At 37.6% G+C, this 20676-nt stretch overlaps 1 protein-coding gene across 11 annotated transcripts in view; it reads left to right on the top strand.

The window, feature by feature from the left end:
- Positions 1–20676, top strand: part of CACNB2 (calcium voltage-gated channel auxiliary subunit beta 2) — a 255148-nt gene that overhangs the window by 201027 nt on the left and 33445 nt on the right. For all 11 annotated transcript variants that reach the window (XM_055708405.1, XM_055708407.1, XM_055708406.1 and 8 more), the window contains 3 exons: positions 11948–12070; positions 16642–16778; positions 18597–18673. In XM_055708405.1, the coding sequence (XP_055564380.1) occupies positions 11948–12070; positions 16642–16778; positions 18597–18673 (337 nt within the window). The remainder of the gene's footprint in view (positions 1–11947; positions 12071–16641; positions 16779–18596; positions 18674–20676) is intronic.

Below are 20676 nucleotides of genomic sequence, written 5' to 3'. Positions count from 1 at the left end.
TAGAATTTTAAGTGTTCTTGTAAAAGCTTTGAAGTATGTAGAATTTTAGTTGCCTATTAGCAAGCCATATTTGCTGTCCACTAATTCTTTGTATGGCATGTGGACGGCATTGATATACAAGGGTGTTGGGGTGTGCTTCCATGCACAAAGCTGAATCACCAGATCCATAGTTGATGGCATACCTTTCACTATAAGGAGTTGATGTACTTCAGGGGAAAATTTAAGAAAAAAACAGGGGAAAGAAAGAGAGGGGGAAAAGGTAAGGAGAGACTTCCATTAGCCAGCTGGAGAAAGAAGTGATGGGGTCCCCTGATAAGTGTCCTTGTCTTCGTCTGAGTGTTCTCCCCTCTACAGTATGTGGCGGTGAGAAAGAAATGGAATTTGGGGTTTGTGCAATATAAACAGCCTTACAAAATAAAGGGCAAGACAGTTTGGGGGTCAGAGGGGAGAAGGGCTGATTCTCACGGCGGTGGCAGTCACTTCCCAGGAGAACCTGTTGTAACAACAGGTGAAGGCATGTAAAGCCCTGTGTAATGTTGTGCCTGTAAATGACAGCTGTTCATGAATAAGATGCTATTGTGATATATGAGTAAGATCATAAATGAGATGCTATATGTGTAATACCTGTTGTCTGTGGATAAAAAACTTTGTGTAGATAGGCAGCTGTATCATAGAAGGGTGTTGTCTTGCTCAGGTTGATTCCCTGGTAAGACTGAGCATGGGCGGCTCCATTTGCTTTGATTCAGCCTAAGGAACTACGTCCCTGCATACCCACAGAAAATTCAGTCCACTGAGCCAAAAAAAGTAGAGTAAATTAAAAATGTCTAGAAACCAAAATTAGAATTCTTACTGGTACTTTGCATTTTGATGCTGTGCCTCTTTTTCTTACAAAGAGAAAATTGTTACAATTCCATGTCATTATATTTCATGCTTTTGTAATAACTCTTGCTGAATCCAACCTGGAATTAAACCTTAACAGTTCTATGGCTATAATAAGATTAAGGTTTATTGCCAGCTAGTGTTTCATCTGCTGGGTAGATGACTAGCTGTGCACCAGCTGTATAATGTATTCTGTAAGGATATCGTCATCACAGCACTTCACTCTTGCATCTCATACACCCACCAGGAAACCTGTTTTATCTTGTGCTCCGAGCAAAGAATCCAAATGAGATGTCTTAAGGAAAAGTAAATAAGAATATTAGGAAATAAAGAGAAGTAATTAATTTTCTAGTGTGTTACTGTGAGAGAGTGGTTTTGGACAGGAAAGGGATGAGAGCCCTCATAAATTTTGAGGCCCTGATTATGGGCTGCTCTTGGGCGGCTCAGATGAAGAATGACCCAAAGCCTCGCTTTTAGCTATGTTATGTTGGCTTCTCCCCTGCATGATTCTGCCTGGTTTGTGGCTTATGTCAGAGAAGCCCTAGTGCTGCTCTAACTTAATTCTAAATCTTTGGAGGGTATTTCTGGTGAAAAAGGATCTCCAGGACACATGGGCAAGGCCATGACTTCATATAATGGGGCAGGAGAACTGCAGGGCACCAGCTACTCTGCTGGTGCTAAACCTCCGTGGAACTCTTCCTGGGAAGAGTTGCAAAAGAAGAGGAAGGGGTAAGTGCTCCCTGGTCTGGCAGATGCGCGCAGCCACAGTGATGGCCAGGCTGAAGACTCAAGATGTGCAGTTTTGCCCAAAGGGCAAATGGAACATTACAACCGATACAAGAGAATTATAATAATGAAGTTAGTGATGTAGAATTTATTTTCCTTCTGTTTGTCATTCTGCCAAAATTAAGATATTTGGTCTGATATTTTATATGCTTTGTATCAGCTTCAGGTAAACTTTTTTTTAAAAAAAAAACAAAAAATTTTGGTAAAACCACTTTCTGATTAGCTTTCCTTTAAATAGGTCTAGCTCCCAAGTCTCACAGTTGTTCTGCTTTCAACAGGTATTTGAGAAGAGCACAGCCAAAGTGTGCCTCAACTCTAGTGCTATTTCTGTTACAGAATGTTAAAACGTTAGCGGTATGTTAATTTTGCACTTCAGGTTGCAAGGAGTTTTTAGCAGTAGAAATACTTTAAATTATATTATTATTTTATTTTTCTTAATTAATTATGTAAATATTTATTTATATAGAATAAATTTGTATTTCAGTCGTACTGACAGTGTATGAAAACGTCAGCATGACACTAGAAATGTATTACTTAAGGGATCTTTTTGTTGTTTGTTTTATTTAAACATAGACAATTTCACATACACACACAAAATGAAATTTATTTTAAAAAAGCAAGCTAAGTATACAGTATCAGGTGCTCCAAAGCTAGAAGATGAAAGATATAGAGTGGTTTGTACTCACTTAACTTTCCTGTGCAGATACATAGTGCCATAATCTACTGTATTGTATTTTTCTGATTATATTTAACAGGTAGTTTATTATTTTTTCTGCTTTCTTGTTCTCTTCCTTGTAGTGGCCAAGTGTTGTAGTTATCACATACTAAGAAGAGAGAAGTATTCACCAATGATTTATTGTTTCTGTGGGACCTTGTGCAGAAGCTACCTGAACACTGGGCAATCATTCATTTGTCCTTACGGTGTTGGGGCTGGACTGCTAAATCACAGATTGAGATCAAAAGTAGATCAAAAGTTTCCATAAATGTTGAGTGACAAATTCAACAAACTTCCCATACGTAACAGTGAGTAGTGGGTAGGACTTGGTATGCTTGGTTAGTTGGGGATTGGTGCCTTAGTTCCCTACTTCGGGGATAGAGAGTATCAAAAGGTGATTCATGCCACTTTAAAAGAGATAAATCATCGCTTAGGGACTTCTTGCCTTTCTCTTGAACTGGTTGAGCCTCGCTCTTTGATGGCAAAAATTAAACCATAGGAGGATTATAGGATACTATAGAGAGCTCCTTGTGTTTCATACATTCTTGATCTGTTAGAGTGGGAGATCCTTCCTGCATTCAAGCGAGATACGGTACTGAGGCAGGGGAATACGTGATTTAGGAAGTTCATGGTTGTACCATAATACTGTACATAATGAGGGCTAAGTTAAAGATACCACCACCATTCCCCTAAGTTAAGGTATGTCCATTTTGACTTTTCCTATCTCCGAGATGCTTGACTTTCAACTTTATTAAATGTTCTTTTAGCACAGCTTTAAATGGATGTGTGCTATGTGTTTTGATTTCTATAATCTGTATTGAGGTTGTCAAGGAGATTTGCAGTAGAGATTCCATTTGAACTTACATATGATAAATATCTCAGATAGAGCAAGACCTACCAAAAAATAGGTATTCAGTTGTAGAGTGGGATAACATACACTTTGGGCATAAAATGTTAGAATGCGGAAGGGGCAGGAGCATTGAGTCAGCTCTGTGTTTACCATGTGCTGGCATAACTTTTCAGGTTTTGTTCAGCATATTTCTTAAGAGCTAATAAAAAGTTTCACTTTTCAAACTCTTTAACATATCATCCTTGGAACATTTATTCATACAACTCCTGGAAATAGAGTAGTCTAGCTACAAAATCTATGTTTCTAATGAAGGAAGAAATTTTCATCATAGATACTTTAAAAACACATGCGTAACATACTATGTAAAAGTGAAACATTTTGACATTAACCTTTGGCTCTAGCAGTCATAGAGACTTTCTGATACAGTTGAAAAATGAACTGCAAAATCATTTAAATATTGGAACTAGCAATAAAGCTTGCATGCATAATATTGAATTAAAAAATGTTTTCAATTACACAGCTTTTTTTCAGGAGCTTTTGATAATAGTATCTACATTTTCAACCAGCCATTGCATTGTTGATTTATTTAGTGTTTTCTTTGGCTTGCTGTGTCACAGATTTATGCTTTTCCTGGAGAATTTTTGTTTGCGAATAGCCTGAAAATGTTACTGCAGATCTTTTGTCTATGTGAACCTCAATTTAGCCAAAAACCTAAGACCTACTAAAATGCTGTCTCATAAGCTTAAAATGTCTCATAAGCATAAAATGTCCTCACTGTGACAGTGAAAAAAAGAACTTGAAATACCAGCACAGTATTTTTATTGCAAACGACAGTTTTCATCTGCTGGCTTTTGCTGCCAGAATAAGCATGTTTTCAGTAAGCACAAACAGACTTCTTCAGCTGTGCCTGTTTCCAGTTGTTCCTGTGAACTACACAAGTGGGTGGTACCGAAGAGCCACCTTTCTGGCACGCTTGCATGCAGACGGCACATGGCCACCAATAAGTTTTGGCATTATGCTCTAATAAAAAAAGACCCCACTTACATGAGAAAGCTTTGTGTGCGTCACTAAAGCTATTTCAGTCTTTGCTGCCTCCTGAGCTGAACGTAAACTGACATTGGTGACTCTATTCAAATATGATTTCGTAAAAGGAAGTAGGAAGCATGAGTTTCAAGCTGTGTGTGAAGATGAGCTAAAATAGTAACAAAAGTATCTCTAGAGAGTACCAGAGGAAGAAAAAATATTTCTTAAGCCTACTTATTGTTAAGAAAAAAAGGATCTGGCAGACTCTTTTTTTGTACCAGCTGGATGTGTTAAATCTTCCTTCTTTTCTTTAACGTTGAGAGCAGGTATTGCTGTAGCAGGGGTACCAAGGAACTGTGGAAGGGCTCAGAGATTTCCTCAGTGAATGTCACCAATGGCCCTCGAGCCTAAGGAAAATCACACTTAAATTTTAATAGCTGAGTTTCCATGCAGCAACCCTGAAAGACTGCATGGAGAGTTCAAGAGGAAGGTTCATCACAGCAGTGGTTTGGGCACGTCTCCTTGCTGGCTGCTCTTGCAGAAGGGTGTGCATTTGTGTCAGGTGCTGGAAAGCCATGGTTGTGATGTTTCCTAGGCAAGGATTTGGTGAGCTAGCCCTCTATAAAGTAGCAGTGCAAGCACTGGTAACAGCTGGGCAGAGTTTACATTGCTTTAGTTTTGGAAATAGATGGTAAAATGTACCCAGATCAAATAATTTCTCAGTGCTTGAGTCAGTAAGGAAGTTTGGCTCCAGAACTACATGTTCTGGCTGACCGCTTCTCTCCCAAATCCCTCCAGAGAGATCCATGCTATCAAAAGCATAAATGATTCAGAGGAGTTTGAATCTCATTATAAGGTTGTTTTACTCAGGCTGGAACTTACTAACTACAATTGTATTGTGTTTTGTTCTCCCACTGTACTTTTGTTTTTCAGCTCCTTTACTTTGTTGGAAGTGTTGAGTGTACAACACCTTGCCCAGGGAGTCACTAATCCAAGACTTGAGCCTCCGGCATTACATGCTTATGAGGGCAGCGCTGTCAGCTGTAGCAAAGTAATACAACTGCTATCTTAACCTGAAATAATGGTATATCATACACGCATGCACGCACAAACCCTAACCTAGTGGTTAAAGTAACCCTCTATTTAGACCACTTACAGTTAAAACTGGAAATTGGCGATTGCTGCTTGTAACAAGGCTTCCTTTTCCTCATACTGGAGTATAAAATCCATTATTTGTTGTCTGTTACAGATTTTTATGTCCCTCACTCATCTATCTATGAGTGAACCATAGTTCCTGCATGGTTCTTTAGCGTGACAGTGGTCAGATACTGGAGCACGGATGCACAGAGAGGTTGTGGTGTCTGTCCTTGCAGATGCTCAAGACTCACCTGGACACAGCCCTGAGGAGCCTGATCTAACCAGACCTGCTTTGGGCAGGGGTTGGACTAGGTGGCACCAGAGGCCCCTTTCAACCTCAATTATTCTGTCGTTCTGTCTTGCTACCAGACTTGTTTGATATGTACACCCATGCCAATAAAAGAAGGCCCAATCTTTGCTGGGAGGTCATACATTGATCACTGCTTTTAGTGACAGCAGGTATACTCTAGTTTTCTATTGGGACAGCCACAAATTGTCGTTGCTACCTTAGCAATGGGATTGCTGAGCAGAAGCTCTTGCTATTGTTACAGATTGGACAATTGCATATATGTAATGAGGCTGCAGCAACAATCAGCATCTAAGACACGAATTTCCCTTGAATTATTTGTGTACTCAGGTGGGTTTGATTTTTGTTTCTTGTGTAACAGATGCATAAATTAGTGTACAAAATAATCTAAAGTTGGAAAGTTCTTTCATTGGGTATTAATACTGCTTATGACCCAAACACTATGGACAGGGCTACTCTGTGGAAATAGTGCCAAATGTAGGTCATTACCTGACATATTTACTCCCTACCAAGGCTACTAATGAAAGGTTCAGTAGTAGTATCATCTTTCCTCAGCTGAAAAAAAATTGTGTGGTGAATTAAATTTTCATGAGTGCAAACGTGGTAGTGTTTGGAGAGACCCATTGTATTCATTACCCAAGAGAAAAATAATCCCTTGCTTTCAAGATAAGGCATCTGTGAAATGTGGATGTGATGAAGGAAGCGTAGCATTATTTAGAAATAGTGAGGAAGGAGACTTGCTTTGAGATTAATTTTCTGAACTTTATACCAACTTTGACAAGCACTTTGTCAAAATGATAGCTGAAGGATTTTTCTAAGTCGGTTACGGACTTAGCTGGCATTGCCTTCATAAAAGATGCATTCTGGGTTCATTTAAACTGGCGTAAATGCATTACACATCTACTGTGGGAATGATGTAATAGAGTGAGGAACGAGATGGATCAGAGACCCTAGATCCTCATCACCTACTGCTGAAGAAAGTAAAAGCAGCCTTAAGCCTTGCTTATATTTCTGTAGCCCTAGAGTCATTGCTTCACATAGGGACAACCACAAGTGTAAATGAAGATGGTTGGAGAATGCTCTAATCTGTTTTTTCTACATTTTGGTAGTGGATGGGGAGTAGAGGTACCTTAATTATCAAGCAACATTCCCAAAATTAGTGGCCATGAGGGAGATGACCTGTTCTGTGAGCAAATTCTGTGTCAGGAAATTTGCCTCCTTGGCTGGATCCCCAGGGGCTGCATCCACTGGGTTTATGGCACAGCATAAAAAATCTGAAATGAGTTACAGGGAAGAAAGGGTCCTGTCATGTTTTAAATACATTACTTGAAGACAGATTGTGTTGTTTTGCTCTGTTATTGGGTGAAATATTTGTCAAATATGAATTCAGCCAAGCAGGTGCAAAGTCGTTTAAACTGACAAATTGACCAAGACACCATACAATGTGCAATGCTTGTGTATGCATGCAATATAAGTCAGTCATAAAAAAAAGTGAGAGAACATAAGTAGTAGAGTATAATAATACTTAACTGTAAATAGTATTGACTCAGTATTGAGGGTTGGCATGAAGATGTATATAGTGAAAACAAACTTGTGAACCAAAAGAGAGTGAGATCCAGACAGAAAAAGATGAAAAAAAAAAAGTAACATTCCCACTTCAATTCATGTCCATTACCAAAAGTGTACAGCCAAAGTTGCCTTAACAATTGGTGAATAAAGTTGCGTTGATTTATATTCTGAGTTTAAAACAGGAGCTGAATTTGGTTCATGAAGAACTCCACTCCCTGCTGCCCTAGTGGTACAGATGGTGGTACTGCTCAAGGTCTGCTTATTGTTCTCCTTGTGGGGTTATTTGGTCTGGGGAATGTTGTATTTTCACATGGCAGGAGGGAAGGAAAAAAAGGTGGAAATGTTCATTCTGAAGATAAGTGAACTTTTTCAGGCTGTGTTGGTTCTCTTGAGAGAGACGAAATGTTAAACTGTTAAACATCTGGAAGCATCTGTCCTTGTAGTCTAGCCTGTGGATTAACTGAGCGCTAAACTGCCATAACATTTTCATGGAGATTTAGAAAGCGAACAGAAAGTGCTTAACTGTTTTGACCCAGCCTGATTTTAAAACTGTAGAATATGTAAGCAAATGCTAGATATATTTTAAAGTATACATACACATATGTTAAAAAAAAAATTAACATATGGCCCTGATTACATAATGACTGGATTATTTTTTTTAGTTGAAGACAATGTAGTTCAAGAAAAGAAAAAGCAGTTAATTTGACAGTACTATGAAACTTTCAGAATTACTTATTTATGTAAAAAGGCTAGCATTTAACTTTTATAAATTAATTAGTTTTAAATATTCAATTAGATGAGTTATTGTAGTCTAGTCCCATGTTAATTCAGTCTCCCTTTCTACCAGTATGACAAGTATCTAAAATGGGACATACTGTTTCTGTGAATATCTGTAGCTCAATGTTCTGCTTTGTTTTTCTGCTCGAGAATTGTACATTAATTTTTTGATGGCAGGAAATGACAGAGGATTTTTTACCTGCAACTTATCTTTCATATTAAGATAGTTCTGGAGTAGTTTCCATTTTTCTCTTTTTTATTTGGTAGTCAGTTGTTGCCCTCTAATAGGAAATTTTAGATCACTTCTAAGAAGTATGTCAAGGACGTTAACTTGCAGAAGATCGCTGTTTGTTGCAGTGCAGCAGAGATTTTGAAGGTTTTAGTCAGCCTAAAGTCTTTCATCCATTGATACTGTTAAAAGTCACAGTACTCTGTTAAGTATTTTATATTTGCTAGAGGATATAGCAAATATGAGAGTGGATAACTGGGCATATTATCCCCTCTGTCAGTATTTGGCAAAGATGGTTCCTTAATATTTCCATTCTTGTTCTGGTACATTTCTACAATGACAGTTTACTATGCTTTACAAAAAGATCATTCTTAATAACAATGAATGATTTATTCCATGGTACTATTTAATGATGAATTACTGTTTAGGAGATCTGACAATTTAATGCTTATTCATATCTGTATTTTCAGTATTGAAATGAGTAATAGCATAGAAAGCATCAACTCTGCTAATCTGTAATTTTTAAATTCAGGGAAGTTGTGGGGGTTTGTGTGAATATTAAAAACAAAGTAATTCATGTTTTCTTTTATTTTTAAGGAAGATACATGGTATCACTGAATTTGATGCCTATGTGACTGCTTTTTGCTTTGTGGCCTTCCTAATTCTGTAATAGTTCGGTACCTTGTATGTAGGGTAACTGAGTGCTGGTAACAACTGAGAGAATTGTAGAGGAGTTGAATAAGACACGAATTTGTGCTTCTAGGAAGTGGCTGTACCAGAGTTGCTTCAACACTGCAAGATTTTTAAACTGATGTGGGGGAATCACTGAATTTTGGTTTTTGTACGGTGATTCTTACAAATGCCCACTTTCAGAAGTGTAATCATGAATGCATAATCATATCTTGATGCCCTTCTAACAGTTCATCTGTATCATGACAAGGTTGACTTATTAAGGGACATAGATGGCTAATATTTACATACCTTTCATTCTGGTGTCCAGAAATTTTTGTTAGGTGCCTAAACTCCTTTTGCAGCACACTAGAAGAGTTTAGGGTATAAGAAAGATGCCCAATACAATGAGTTAAGCCAGCTATTGCTTTTTCTAATGTGGTTTTTGTATGTATAAAAAAAGTGTGGCTATCATTTTCTAACACAGGATAGAAGCTAGTAAGAACATCTAGTAAAATCTAAACCAGTTCCCTCTTGTTATACATATTTTTCTACATGTTTTTCCTGTTAATGGATGAATTTGATCCACATACCAGTTGTCTCTTATTTTTTAAATATTATTTCTGATTTGAACTTTCTTCTGTTGCACAGTGCAAATATAGTCAAGTTATTTATATAACCTGTATCTATTGAGTGACGTCTGCAGCATGTTCCAAGAGCAATAGGATTTTTCTTGTTGAAAGAAAACAGACAGTCTAAAGATTACTGTCAATTTATTTTATTACTACATTCTGCATAGTACTCTAATTTGTTAATTTATTTATTATTTGATTTAGAACAGGTGACCTGGAAAGAAAAGCAGTTGACTATTTGCAATATTCTAATTGAGGCTAAGCACCACAAATGACATGGAACTCTTGGGATGTGTAATTTCAACCCGTAAATATATTCAGGTGTATTTGATTTTTTAGTCTGCCATAGGCTTTCCAGTTAAATAAGCGTCTGTTTAAATGGTTCCAGTTTCAGTCTTCAGAGCCATTCTGTCCAACCTTTCTTACAATTCTAAAGATTTTTCCATTAATTCCAGAAGAAGGAGCAGACAGAATAGAGTAAAATCTATTTCCAATCATTTCCTGCTCATCTCTATGTACAAATATTTATTTAGATCCAGAATAGCACATAAACGTGAAGCCCATTCTGTGGTCCCCTTCCAAAATTTACTTCCATTGAAACTACCAGTTTCACTTCTGGACACAGAGACTCTCTTGACCCCACTGTTGTGAAAGAGCTTGTTTCTCCTTCTAAATTAAAAAGCCTTCCCAGAATGTGCACTTTAGATGTAAGTTGTTTGACCGTGGTAGTTCATTCAAATACAGGCCTATTTCAGAAGTTCTGAAATCTGCTTCATTGGAACCCTGTGGCTTTTGCAGCACATTAGACTTAAATTAAGCAGTAGGGAACCTTTTCTCCCTTTATTTCCAACTGTCCTTTCCAGGCCAGGTGGTATGACACTGTCTTTAGAATTATTTATATATCTTCGTCTTTATTTTATAATGTGTTTTAATGTGGCAGATTTCTGCTCTCTAGCACTGTGCAAGTTGTCAGAGTAATCCTGGGTGGAGCAGGCAGGGATTTTTTGGTAATCAGAAAAATAAAACACCATTTTTGGTTTCAGGTACTTGGGTTTGCTGTCATGAAGTAGGGGATGTATTTTCGTATCCTCTTTTTCAAGAACAGAAGGAAGCAATTCCTTCCATAGGAAATGAGATACATTTCTTTTTGCTTGTCATCTTAGGAAAGTACCATATTTTTAGCGAAGCCGAAGTGATGATGAATACCAACTAATAAAGCTAAAATTGTTTTCTGGTAGAAGTTTTAGTATATATTAAGATTAGAAATTATGTCATGCCTTCCTCACTCGCTCGTGAGCACCTCTGAGACTCAGTTCCTGTCTTTAAAATTATTTTACCAGGCGTAGTGTATAGGGTCTTCAGACTAGATCATAAGAGCAGTCTGGATGGAGGATTTTGGGGTGTGCTAAAAGTTTAACCTGGGGTAGGACAACAGTGGGTCCCAGGGATACTGTGTGATATCCTCTGTCGGGAGAGCAAGCTTAAGGTGTTGTTTGGTGTAGAATAAACCAGAATAAAGGTTGTTCTGTATTCTGGTTGTGCCTTTGAGAAGACAAAGCCCTCTATAGCTGTAGGCTGGGCTGAACTGGATGGCAGCTTTCACTACCTGCTTAACCATACCTGTGCAGAAGGGTGTTCAGCACCAATGGGGCTTGGAAGGAGAAGCTGTGCAGGAGGCTGGAGGGCAGCTGCGGGGCAGGGGGGCCACTGACTCTTAACTGCAACTGCTGCTTCAAAATAAAACTTATGAAAATTCCATAACTCGCTGATACCAACTACAAGTATAGGTTGTAGTATGAGTTATGGGAACGAACAAATCTTTTTGTTGCTGGTTGTGCCTGGTTTTGGTTAAACCATGACACTGGTATTTGTTAACAACGTGATCATCTGAGGACACATTACTGCACTCTCAGAATGGCTCTGCAGTGAGATGTCTTGCTTAGGGGTCACTGGCAGCTGCTGGCATTGCTCCTGCTAATTTGTGATTTCCCTGAAGACTGTTTGGGAGCTGGTATGTGCTGTTCCATAACTCTTGACAAATGTGGCAGCAGAACTGCAAGCTGAGCATAGCATATGGATTGCCAGCCAGTACGTGATTTCTAATTACTGATTTGACTTATCCCAAAATTAATCAGACCACTAGTAGCTAGAAAAAAAATATCAATATCTGTATTCTATCAAATGTGTTGATGTTAAACAACTGAGGTAAGTAAACATGATACTTCAGGATGTTTTACATGGATGCTTTGAGAGTTCTCTATAACTGTTTGAATTTTTAAAAGATAACCTACAGGAATCATCCTCTATGTGTATGTTGGTACATATGTATGTCTTGTGAGGGAAATCTTCATGCTGTTTTTCTTTTGTTTTGCAGGGAAAACCTGTTGCATTTGCAGTTCGTACAAATGTTGGGTACAGTGCAGCTCATGATGACGACGTTCCAGTCCCAGGCATGGCCATCTCATTTGAGGCTAAAGATTTTCTTCATGTTAAAGAAGTAAGTAAAGCTAGAGGAGTTAGGTGAATCTCTCTTTAAGGGTCTACTTGAGTAATTGTGCTACTATTTCCTAACATCAAGATAATACTTCACAATGTCAAAGCACTATGCAAATGTTACATAAATAAGGTAACCGTGTATAAGGATAAGGAACTCAATGTTCTTTTAAACACTCTTCTTGTAAAAGCAATGGCACAAAATACTTACAATCAAATTAATGAAGTTTGAAAAGCAAGTGCTTTTCCCTAGTAAAAATCACTTACTCAGAGTGTTAAAAATTGACATCTGCATATTCAACGATATAATATTTGTGGCATTTACTGTTCTAGTACTCTGAGGGTTCATTGTGCTTCAGCAGCCAAGGGTTGATTCCTTTGAATCCCTTTTATGTGACTCAATCTCAATTAACCTCAAAATCCTCAGGTCTCCTTTTTTTCACTGAAGTTACTTCTCTAGCACAGACAACCTTTTGTTAACAGTTACATACTGAAGAACTGATGTGATGTTTCAAGATCATAGCAGCTGTCAAAAAAGGCACTTTGCATTTGCTGCATTGGTTTCTTTTTCTTTATTTTTCCTTGGAAAATTTTCAGGTTTTACAATTTCAAATACCTACAGTTGTTTTCTTTCTCTGCTCCTTGCAAGACAATCCAAAGCAAATAACTTGGTAACTTTCCCATACAGGTCCACCTTAGAAGCCCGCTGCTTCTTTCTGAATGATTCCCTCAATTTATGAGATCTCCCAGCTTCTGGTCATATTCCATTGTGTTTTGTCAGAAAGTGGTCCATCTGGAAATGGAAATTCATAGCAGAACAACCAGAAAGTTAACTTAAGGATCAGAGCAACTTAGCCATGCATTTGAAGTTAAATTTTGTCCCATTTTATATTCTCAGAAAATTCCTCAGTAGTTATAATCGATGGTGCACAGTGATTCTGCTTGTGCAGGTGCTCTGCAGAAGGAAGAAACATTCCTGATACAAAGGTATAAATACAGGTGGGCAGAGACTACAGAAACACAATAAATGGACTACTGGTGCCTTCATACTGATGACTAATTTTCATAATTTTCCATTAAACACACAAAAAAGGGATATTTTGGATTCAGGCTGTTACGTAGTAAAGAAAATATGTTTTCCTAGTACAAAAGAATTGCTTGCCCCTCTGTCTTCTGACAAAAGGAAAGATGAGCAGGCACAGAGTCCTGGCAAAAGAAAACCATCAGTATTCTCTGGTGAGTCTGGAAACACTGGAAAATATGGCTCAGTTTGGTTAGATAAAATGATTTTGTTTAGTCATATATTCCATCTGCATTTTGAACGAGGTGGTAATCTCAGACTTCATGTCAAGTGTTTCCCCTGTTTCCATATGAACCAGAAACACGGTGTTAGCAGGTTTTCTGTTAGAATTTATGCTTTTTTCCTTACAGCACAGCTTAGACTCAGGTGGAAATAGGTATGGGAGAAAATGAGGGGGGAAAAAAAGTTTCCTGAAGTTTTCTGGATCTCCAGAAATGCCTTGAAAGGAAGCTTAGCTCAGCTGAGTTCTTACATTGTCTATGGCTGCATGTAGTGCTGAGAAGTGGAAAAAACAGATTAAAATGTTCTTGCAGCTTCAGGTGTAATAGAACAGGCACTCTGCACTGATTTGCCTTTAAAAATACCTGGTTTTCTGTCTAAGCAGTTAACAAAAGTTGACTGTCCAGCGGTGCTAGGCCAGAGCTGGGTTGCGGAAGGGACCCTGCACCTGTGCCAGGTCCACCACTGGGATGGAGAGGTGGGAAGAGCTCCGCAAGGAGTCAAACATTGTCTGGGAGTCTCTGGTCCTGTGTTTGGTGGCATCTGTTACGTCTGTGCATGTTCAGCCTCTTCAGGAGGGTGCCCTGAGCAGCAGCCCTTCCCTACACAGCTGCATCCTCTCCCTCCATCTTCCTTGGCCATGCCCTGCGCACTGCCCATCAGATATTGTGCCTTCAGCAATTTTGGTACTTCCTATAATTATTTTTGCATATGAGAAGTGAAAAAACCATATTTGACTATAAAATGCAGTGCTGTTTTTTTTATATTTTCTACGTAACTAGTTGCTACAAATAAATAAATTTAAGTTAATACCCAGTAACTTTTGCCTGCATAGTAATGCTGTATTGGATCAATGCTGTCCTCTTCTTGTCTGCGAGGAGTATTCAATTTGTGCTGCTGAGAGGGCCTCAAACAAGAAAAACCTCATTTCAAAATATACATGGGCAATGGTGAAAAGTACTGCAGTGATTGTGAGGGAAATTTATTTTCATTATGAGGTTACATTCATGAGAACTCAGCACGTACGAAGATGAAGGATTCCTTCCTGCGTGAAGGAACATGCACTGCTTCTTAGTCACTCCTGAATTTTTTGAGGCTTTAATGCATGGCCATAATTTTGCTTTGCATTTAATTCATAATTGTGTTTCCCTTGGTACTTCAAGCACAGATGAGTTACAGAGAATCACTCATCCCAGCCAGCACCTTGAGAGCTGGACACCTCACTACCAAGATTTCTGCTATTGCTTTTCAAAATAAGAAAGTATTGTGTGTGGTATTACTTACTTGTAGAAGTATCTTATCCTCCCTTTCATATCCTAGCACAGCATTTAGCTTTGAGACTTCGCAGGAGTGAATTCCACATGCCTTTATTTTTGTGCAAATAAAAAATTCTTATGGTTTTAGCATTTCTATCAATTACAATAAAATCAGTGTTGTTGCATAGTAGTCTGTTGTACTATAGGACAGCATAAAAAAAAGTAGTGGCTTTTCAGATTGTAATTTAATGGTGGTTTTACTTATCTATCTCTTCCTTTTACCAAGTTAGTGATACTACTTCTGCAGACTTCACGTATACCACGGAGCGGATCCATATAATGGCAACCTCCAATGACTCAGTTGCTAGTCTTGCTCCGCCTATATTATCCAACATATTTTAAATGCACATGCTTGTCTTGAGGTAGCTTTTTCTAATGAAGAGTTACGATTTTAACAATGTGTGGGTCTTACTACAGCTTTGAGAAACTGCTATTCCAGATTAGCTCCCTATTAAATGTTGGTATTCTTACTCATAAAGGCATCCTGTTGGATGAATGTTATAGATCCCCTTATATTTTATGAGCTTAAAAGTGTGTCTGTTTAAATCTCTTTTTTTGTTGTTTTTTTGGGGTTTTTTTGGCTAATATTTTAACATTTCTTTCAATCATCATAAAATTTCTCTAGTAGCCAGAATGAAGATAATACTGCGATTTAGGTTGTGTATCATTGATCCACCAACGTTGTATTCCTGGGGAAATTAATTCCTTTTATTCCTAACTGTACACTTGTTAAAACCACTTACTAAATAATTAAACATGCACTATATTATCTATATTCCTAGCTTCAGATTCAAGAAGGCATCTTCTCATTCAGATGTTCTCTTACAGTTTCATAAATAATAATCCAAATTATCCAAAATTCCTATTTGACAGTAGTTATTCCTGTGGAACTCGTAGATCAGAGGTCCTCAAACTACGGCCCACGGGCCAGATACGTCCCCCAGGGTCCTCAATCCGGCCCCCCGGTATTTACAGAACCCCCCGCACCCCACCCTCCCCCCCCCCCCGCTGGGGGTTGGGGGGGGAAACCAAGCAGCCGCAGATGGCTGCCTGCCACTGCATCCGCGCACCGGCCCCCTGGTTAAAAAGTTTGAGGACCCTTGTCCTAGAGTAATTTCATGTGGGGCCATACATAACAGTGACCTGTTCTCCAAAAATGGTGAATAAATAATAAAGGAAAAAGCAAATAGTTCTGCTTTACGGACCTCTGCAAAAAAAAGCAAATGAAAATCCCTGTATGTATAGTCGTTATCTTTAATTTCATATAGATGAAATTCAGTTATTTCGACTATCTTGTGCTTTTGTATAATTGTAAGGGGTTTTTAGTTATCCAAAGATATCCATTCCTTCTGGACCTATCATAATATGATGCAGATCGCATGAGCTCTGTGCAGTGGAACATATATAAGCAGTGGACTGTAGCCATATTTAAAAGATTTTATTGAGTTCAGAGAAGTGGGGGAGTTTTAGAAGTAGTATTTTTTATTTAAATATAGAATTGAATATAATGGAATAAGAAAAATAGATTATTACAGAGCTGTAAAAATGGTTGCAGTGGGTAGGATCAGATCAGAAGAAATCCTTGGTGTCCACCAAGGGGAAACATCAAGGGCAAACAAAAGCAGCTCTCTCGTATGAGGGGAAAAGACTGTGAAGCTGAAAAAAGTAAATGTTGAAATGGGTGGATATAAAAGCCAGGGAGAGTCATGAAGTCTGTGAAGGAAGGTTTCTGCTTAAGTACTGTAGCATTTGAATAATTTGCAAGGTATAATTATTTTAATGTATTTCTGAATATTACCACAATTCTTCATTGCCATAATAACATAGTACAGTGATTAACTGCAGGGAAGAATTACATAAAATGGCTTAGCTGCAAATTAAAAATAATAACAGAATGATCCCAAATATAATAAGTTCTTAGAATATGACTTTTTTTTTTTTTTTTTTTTTTATCTGTAGAAATTTAATAATGACTGGTGGATAGGACGGTTGGTAAAAGAAGGCTGTGAAATAGGATTCATACCAAGCCCAGTCAAACTAGAAAACATGAGGCTGCAGCATGAACAAAAGGCAAAACAAGGAAAATTCTACTCCAGGTAATAACAACAAATCATTCAAAAAGTAGCATTGACTGTAACAGGACTTGGAAGTTAATGCTGTGTATGCTACAGTTCTGTTTAATTATTGTAATTGGCAGCTAGAAACATTTTAATCTGTGAAGTAATGCCTATTTATGTAATTAATGTCATTGCCACTTGAGAGAGAAAGTAGATATTTAGATAGGTGGTCTGTGGCAGCCTACAATCATTATTATTCCATTTTATTTTTATAAAATATTTTCAAATATACATTGCAGCTAGTACATTTACTATGTGCAAACGATTTTTTTTTTTACTTTAAAATCAGTCTCTAAATTCTTTAGCATTTGTTACTTGTTTTCATGGTCTTACAATTTCTAAACACTTTAAAAGCTGATTTTAGAAATTGCAGCAAATGTTAAGATTAATTTATTTGTAAACTGAAGCCAGTGCCTGTTAGTTAGCTCTTAGGGAAAAAAATGTTTTGATCTTCTCAAATTCATTTTCTGCAAATAAAGCTTTTAAGAATACTGCATTTTATGATGGAAGTTTCATGTCAGGTGGTCTGTTGTCTCTGTCTGCAGCCATCATTACATAAACACAAAGATTCAGTATCTGAATGTATTGAACGATATTGTAAGGTGATAATAATGTCATCTTTACTGTAGAGTTTTAAATAAAGTAGTTTTCACTGTACAGTTCTTAATAAGGTAGTTTTCCAGACATCAACACATGTGGAAGTAAATGCCCCTTACTTCCCTTTGGGTATACAGGAAATAAGTATTTCCACTACGTCTTGAGTGGGATGGACCTGGTAGTGAGAAAACAGCTGGGAAACATTTGGGAAGCCAGAAGGGCTTTCCTACTTCGGTAGGAAGGGCAATAGTGTTTGAAAAGCTATGCTAGGAGGAGACCAGGATTCTGCAGTGCTCAGCCACGTTCACCACCTGTGAAATGTCTTTCCCAGGAGTATGCTGTACTCAGCAGGAGGGTGTCAGGTTCCTTATATCTCTCCTGATGCTTCTGATACAGCCATATCTGACCCAGTGATTTGGTCCCTTTCCCAATTGTGAAGGCTTGCATTCTGCAGAACTCCTCACTGGAGATAATACTGTCCTATGTCACAAACGCATTTACTTAGTACTTTATTAATATTTTAAGTTGGAGGAAGTTGAAACTAGTACTACCACATTAATTATTTGAAGAGTGAAATAGCCTCTCTTACATTCTTTTCATTGCTTTTCTCGTTATGGTAACTTAAATAAAATTACTAAAAATACTGTTTCATTTTCACAACTTGCGTAGGTTTTCACAAAGCAGAACTTGACAAAACACTAGACTGCTTTGTCTTTGTTTGAGATGCTTTTTTTTTTCCTAAGTCCTACCTTGTATTGAGATAGCAAAATAATTTGTACTTTAATTAAATTGAAAAGATGTTAGGTAAACACACTGGCATTTTCCTTAGGGAGCTATCAATAACTCTTCTGCTAAAGGAAATAGATTCACTCACTGACTTAAGAATTGGTCTTAGTAATGGATAGTAATATTAATAATAGTGTATCAGTAGCCACATTAATAATTGGATCTCATTAACATCACAAGGTAGTGAGAGCAGAATGAAGCTGCACAGCAGAACAAGGAGCATGATTGATGTTTGCAGTTCCTCAGCCCTCGAAATGTACATACATTTTGTGTAAGATGTATATTTTATACCACTGCCAGAAATACTGTTTGTCTCTTGGCTAAGCAGCTCATTTTGAAGGCAGGTAATAAATAACCTAGAGTAAATACTGAGAAAGCTATGAAACTTCAAACTAATGTGTTGCTTTACTCCAGTAAATCAGGAGGAAACTCTTCATCCAGTTTGGGTGACATCGTTCCTAGTTCCAGAAAATCGACGCCTCCATCATCTGGTGAGTAGGTCATGAACCCTTTGGTTTACAGACTCGTGCACCTAATCTGTTAAAATTCATATGCATTTAGTCCTGTTTTTCTTATTCCTTGTGCTTCATAGGTGTAAGGTTGGGTGGCTGTGTTGCCTATAAGGCTGCTTTGGGTAGGTCTGCAGTAATGGAATCAATGCCAGCAAGTTAGGCAATGATAGGGCTGTTAGCAATGCATAAAATTCCCTCTCTGCTCTTACCACAGTGTTTTACAGCAAAGACATAATAAAATGATGAGACTGCATTGCAGTAGGACAGTTAGAGGTTTGGTCTGGTCTGAGCACTCCTGCTGAACAAGAAATACCTTCTGGTACAGGAGAAAAAACGGCAATAAGAATAAAAATTCCCAAGAGGTTTCTGCAGTACCATCAAGAACACCATTATTTTACAACAGGAACCTTTAGTTTCACAATCCTGATAATGAGGATGTTCTTCCCATAATTCTAGCATACTGGATTTTTTTTGCCTTCTGTAACAAATTTTTCACAAATACTGTTTTGTATTTAGAGCATCAACAGACAGATTTAACTTTAGTTAGGTTGGATTCAAGAGGTATGAAGCAAATACATCACGAGTTGGTGGAGGAAATTGGCATTAGCTCCTTCAAAAAAGCATAGCAGAAGATTAAAAAAAGAATCTACTCAATTCAGCTGCTGCATTGCTGGATGTTTTATCTTTTCCTGAGAGAGAAAATTTACATTTTGAATGCTCAAAATCAGAAAATAATAATGTTGCTAGTACCTTGTCTACTGAGGCAGAGGCATGTATTTTGCAATCATACAAGTTTATGTGGAGCCTAGTCTACAGAGCAGGCATCTTATATGACCCTGAAGGTTTTTAAGTATTTACATGGGCATTAAGAGAGAGACAGAGTAGTTAATCAAGTTGTGGCGGTAGCTTCATTTGATTAAATTGATTGAAAAATCTGGCTTTCTTGGGAAACCACCAATTTGTTTGTAACAACCAAATTTATTACAATTGCAGGTTTTTTTATCAAAATTCTACTCAAGTTCCCTACCTCTCTTGTTCTTTGAAAAATACATCTTTAGTTTACTATCTGTGTCCATCACAAGTCTGTAGAACACACCTTAATCTTTCATTTTACAATGGCTTTAAACTGTCACATTTACTGTTACGGCCCACTTTTTCTACAACTGTATTTTTGCAGTAAAAGTGTCCATGGACATATTTTGTAATTTTCTAGTTAGAGCATCTGAAATGCTATAATATTCTTTTGTATCCTAGAAATACTTGGAGATCAGTATGTACTAAATTTCTAGAATGTTGCACAGAATTAAGAGGTAAGAGAACAGACAGCATACTTAGGTTAACAACTGACTGATTGCTAGCCATGCTAGCATGCTAGCATTCATTGCATGAATTGTTTCTTCAGACAGTAGTTTTCAGGAGCATGGTTTTCTGGAGAAAGAAGGAAATTTGATGAAGTTTATTCAGATACACTGAAAATCTGAAGAATATTTAGGAATAGTGCATATTAGCTTATTCTGTGATGTTAAGATTTTGGGTCTGCCGTATTATTTTTTTTTGCTTAAGACATCCCAAGAAGGATGAAAGAGGCAGAGTTTGTGACTAACACAAGAACTTAAGTGAGTTTGAGGTAGAGTTCAACAGTTACTCCCAGGCCTCCTCTTTTTGAAAGTATAATAAATGACAAATACATAAATTATTTAATGAGTTGAAGAGGTTTGTTTTTTGACTTTGAGTCAGGGATTTCTTTTCAATATAAAATAGTGTCACAAAAATAAAACCAACAAGATTAAGAACTGGTGAAGAACAAATTAAAAGGAGGCTCATAGCCATTTAAATAATACTATATTGATATAGTAATCAATCCATATAGTCCTCATGGACCACCAAACAGGATGAAGATAATGGTGAAGACTACTTTGGAAAGAAACCCCAATGAACTGAAGATAATTAATAGTAAAAGAATTATCATGGAAGATGTTGCA

Source organism: Falco cherrug, chromosome 4 (genome assembly GCF_023634085.1).
Source record: "Falco cherrug isolate bFalChe1 chromosome 4, bFalChe1.pri, whole genome shotgun sequence".
In the NCBI taxonomy this organism is placed as follows: domain Eukaryota; kingdom Metazoa; phylum Chordata; class Aves; order Falconiformes; family Falconidae; genus Falco; species Falco cherrug.
This window is presented reverse-complemented; position numbering and strand designations above follow the sequence as displayed.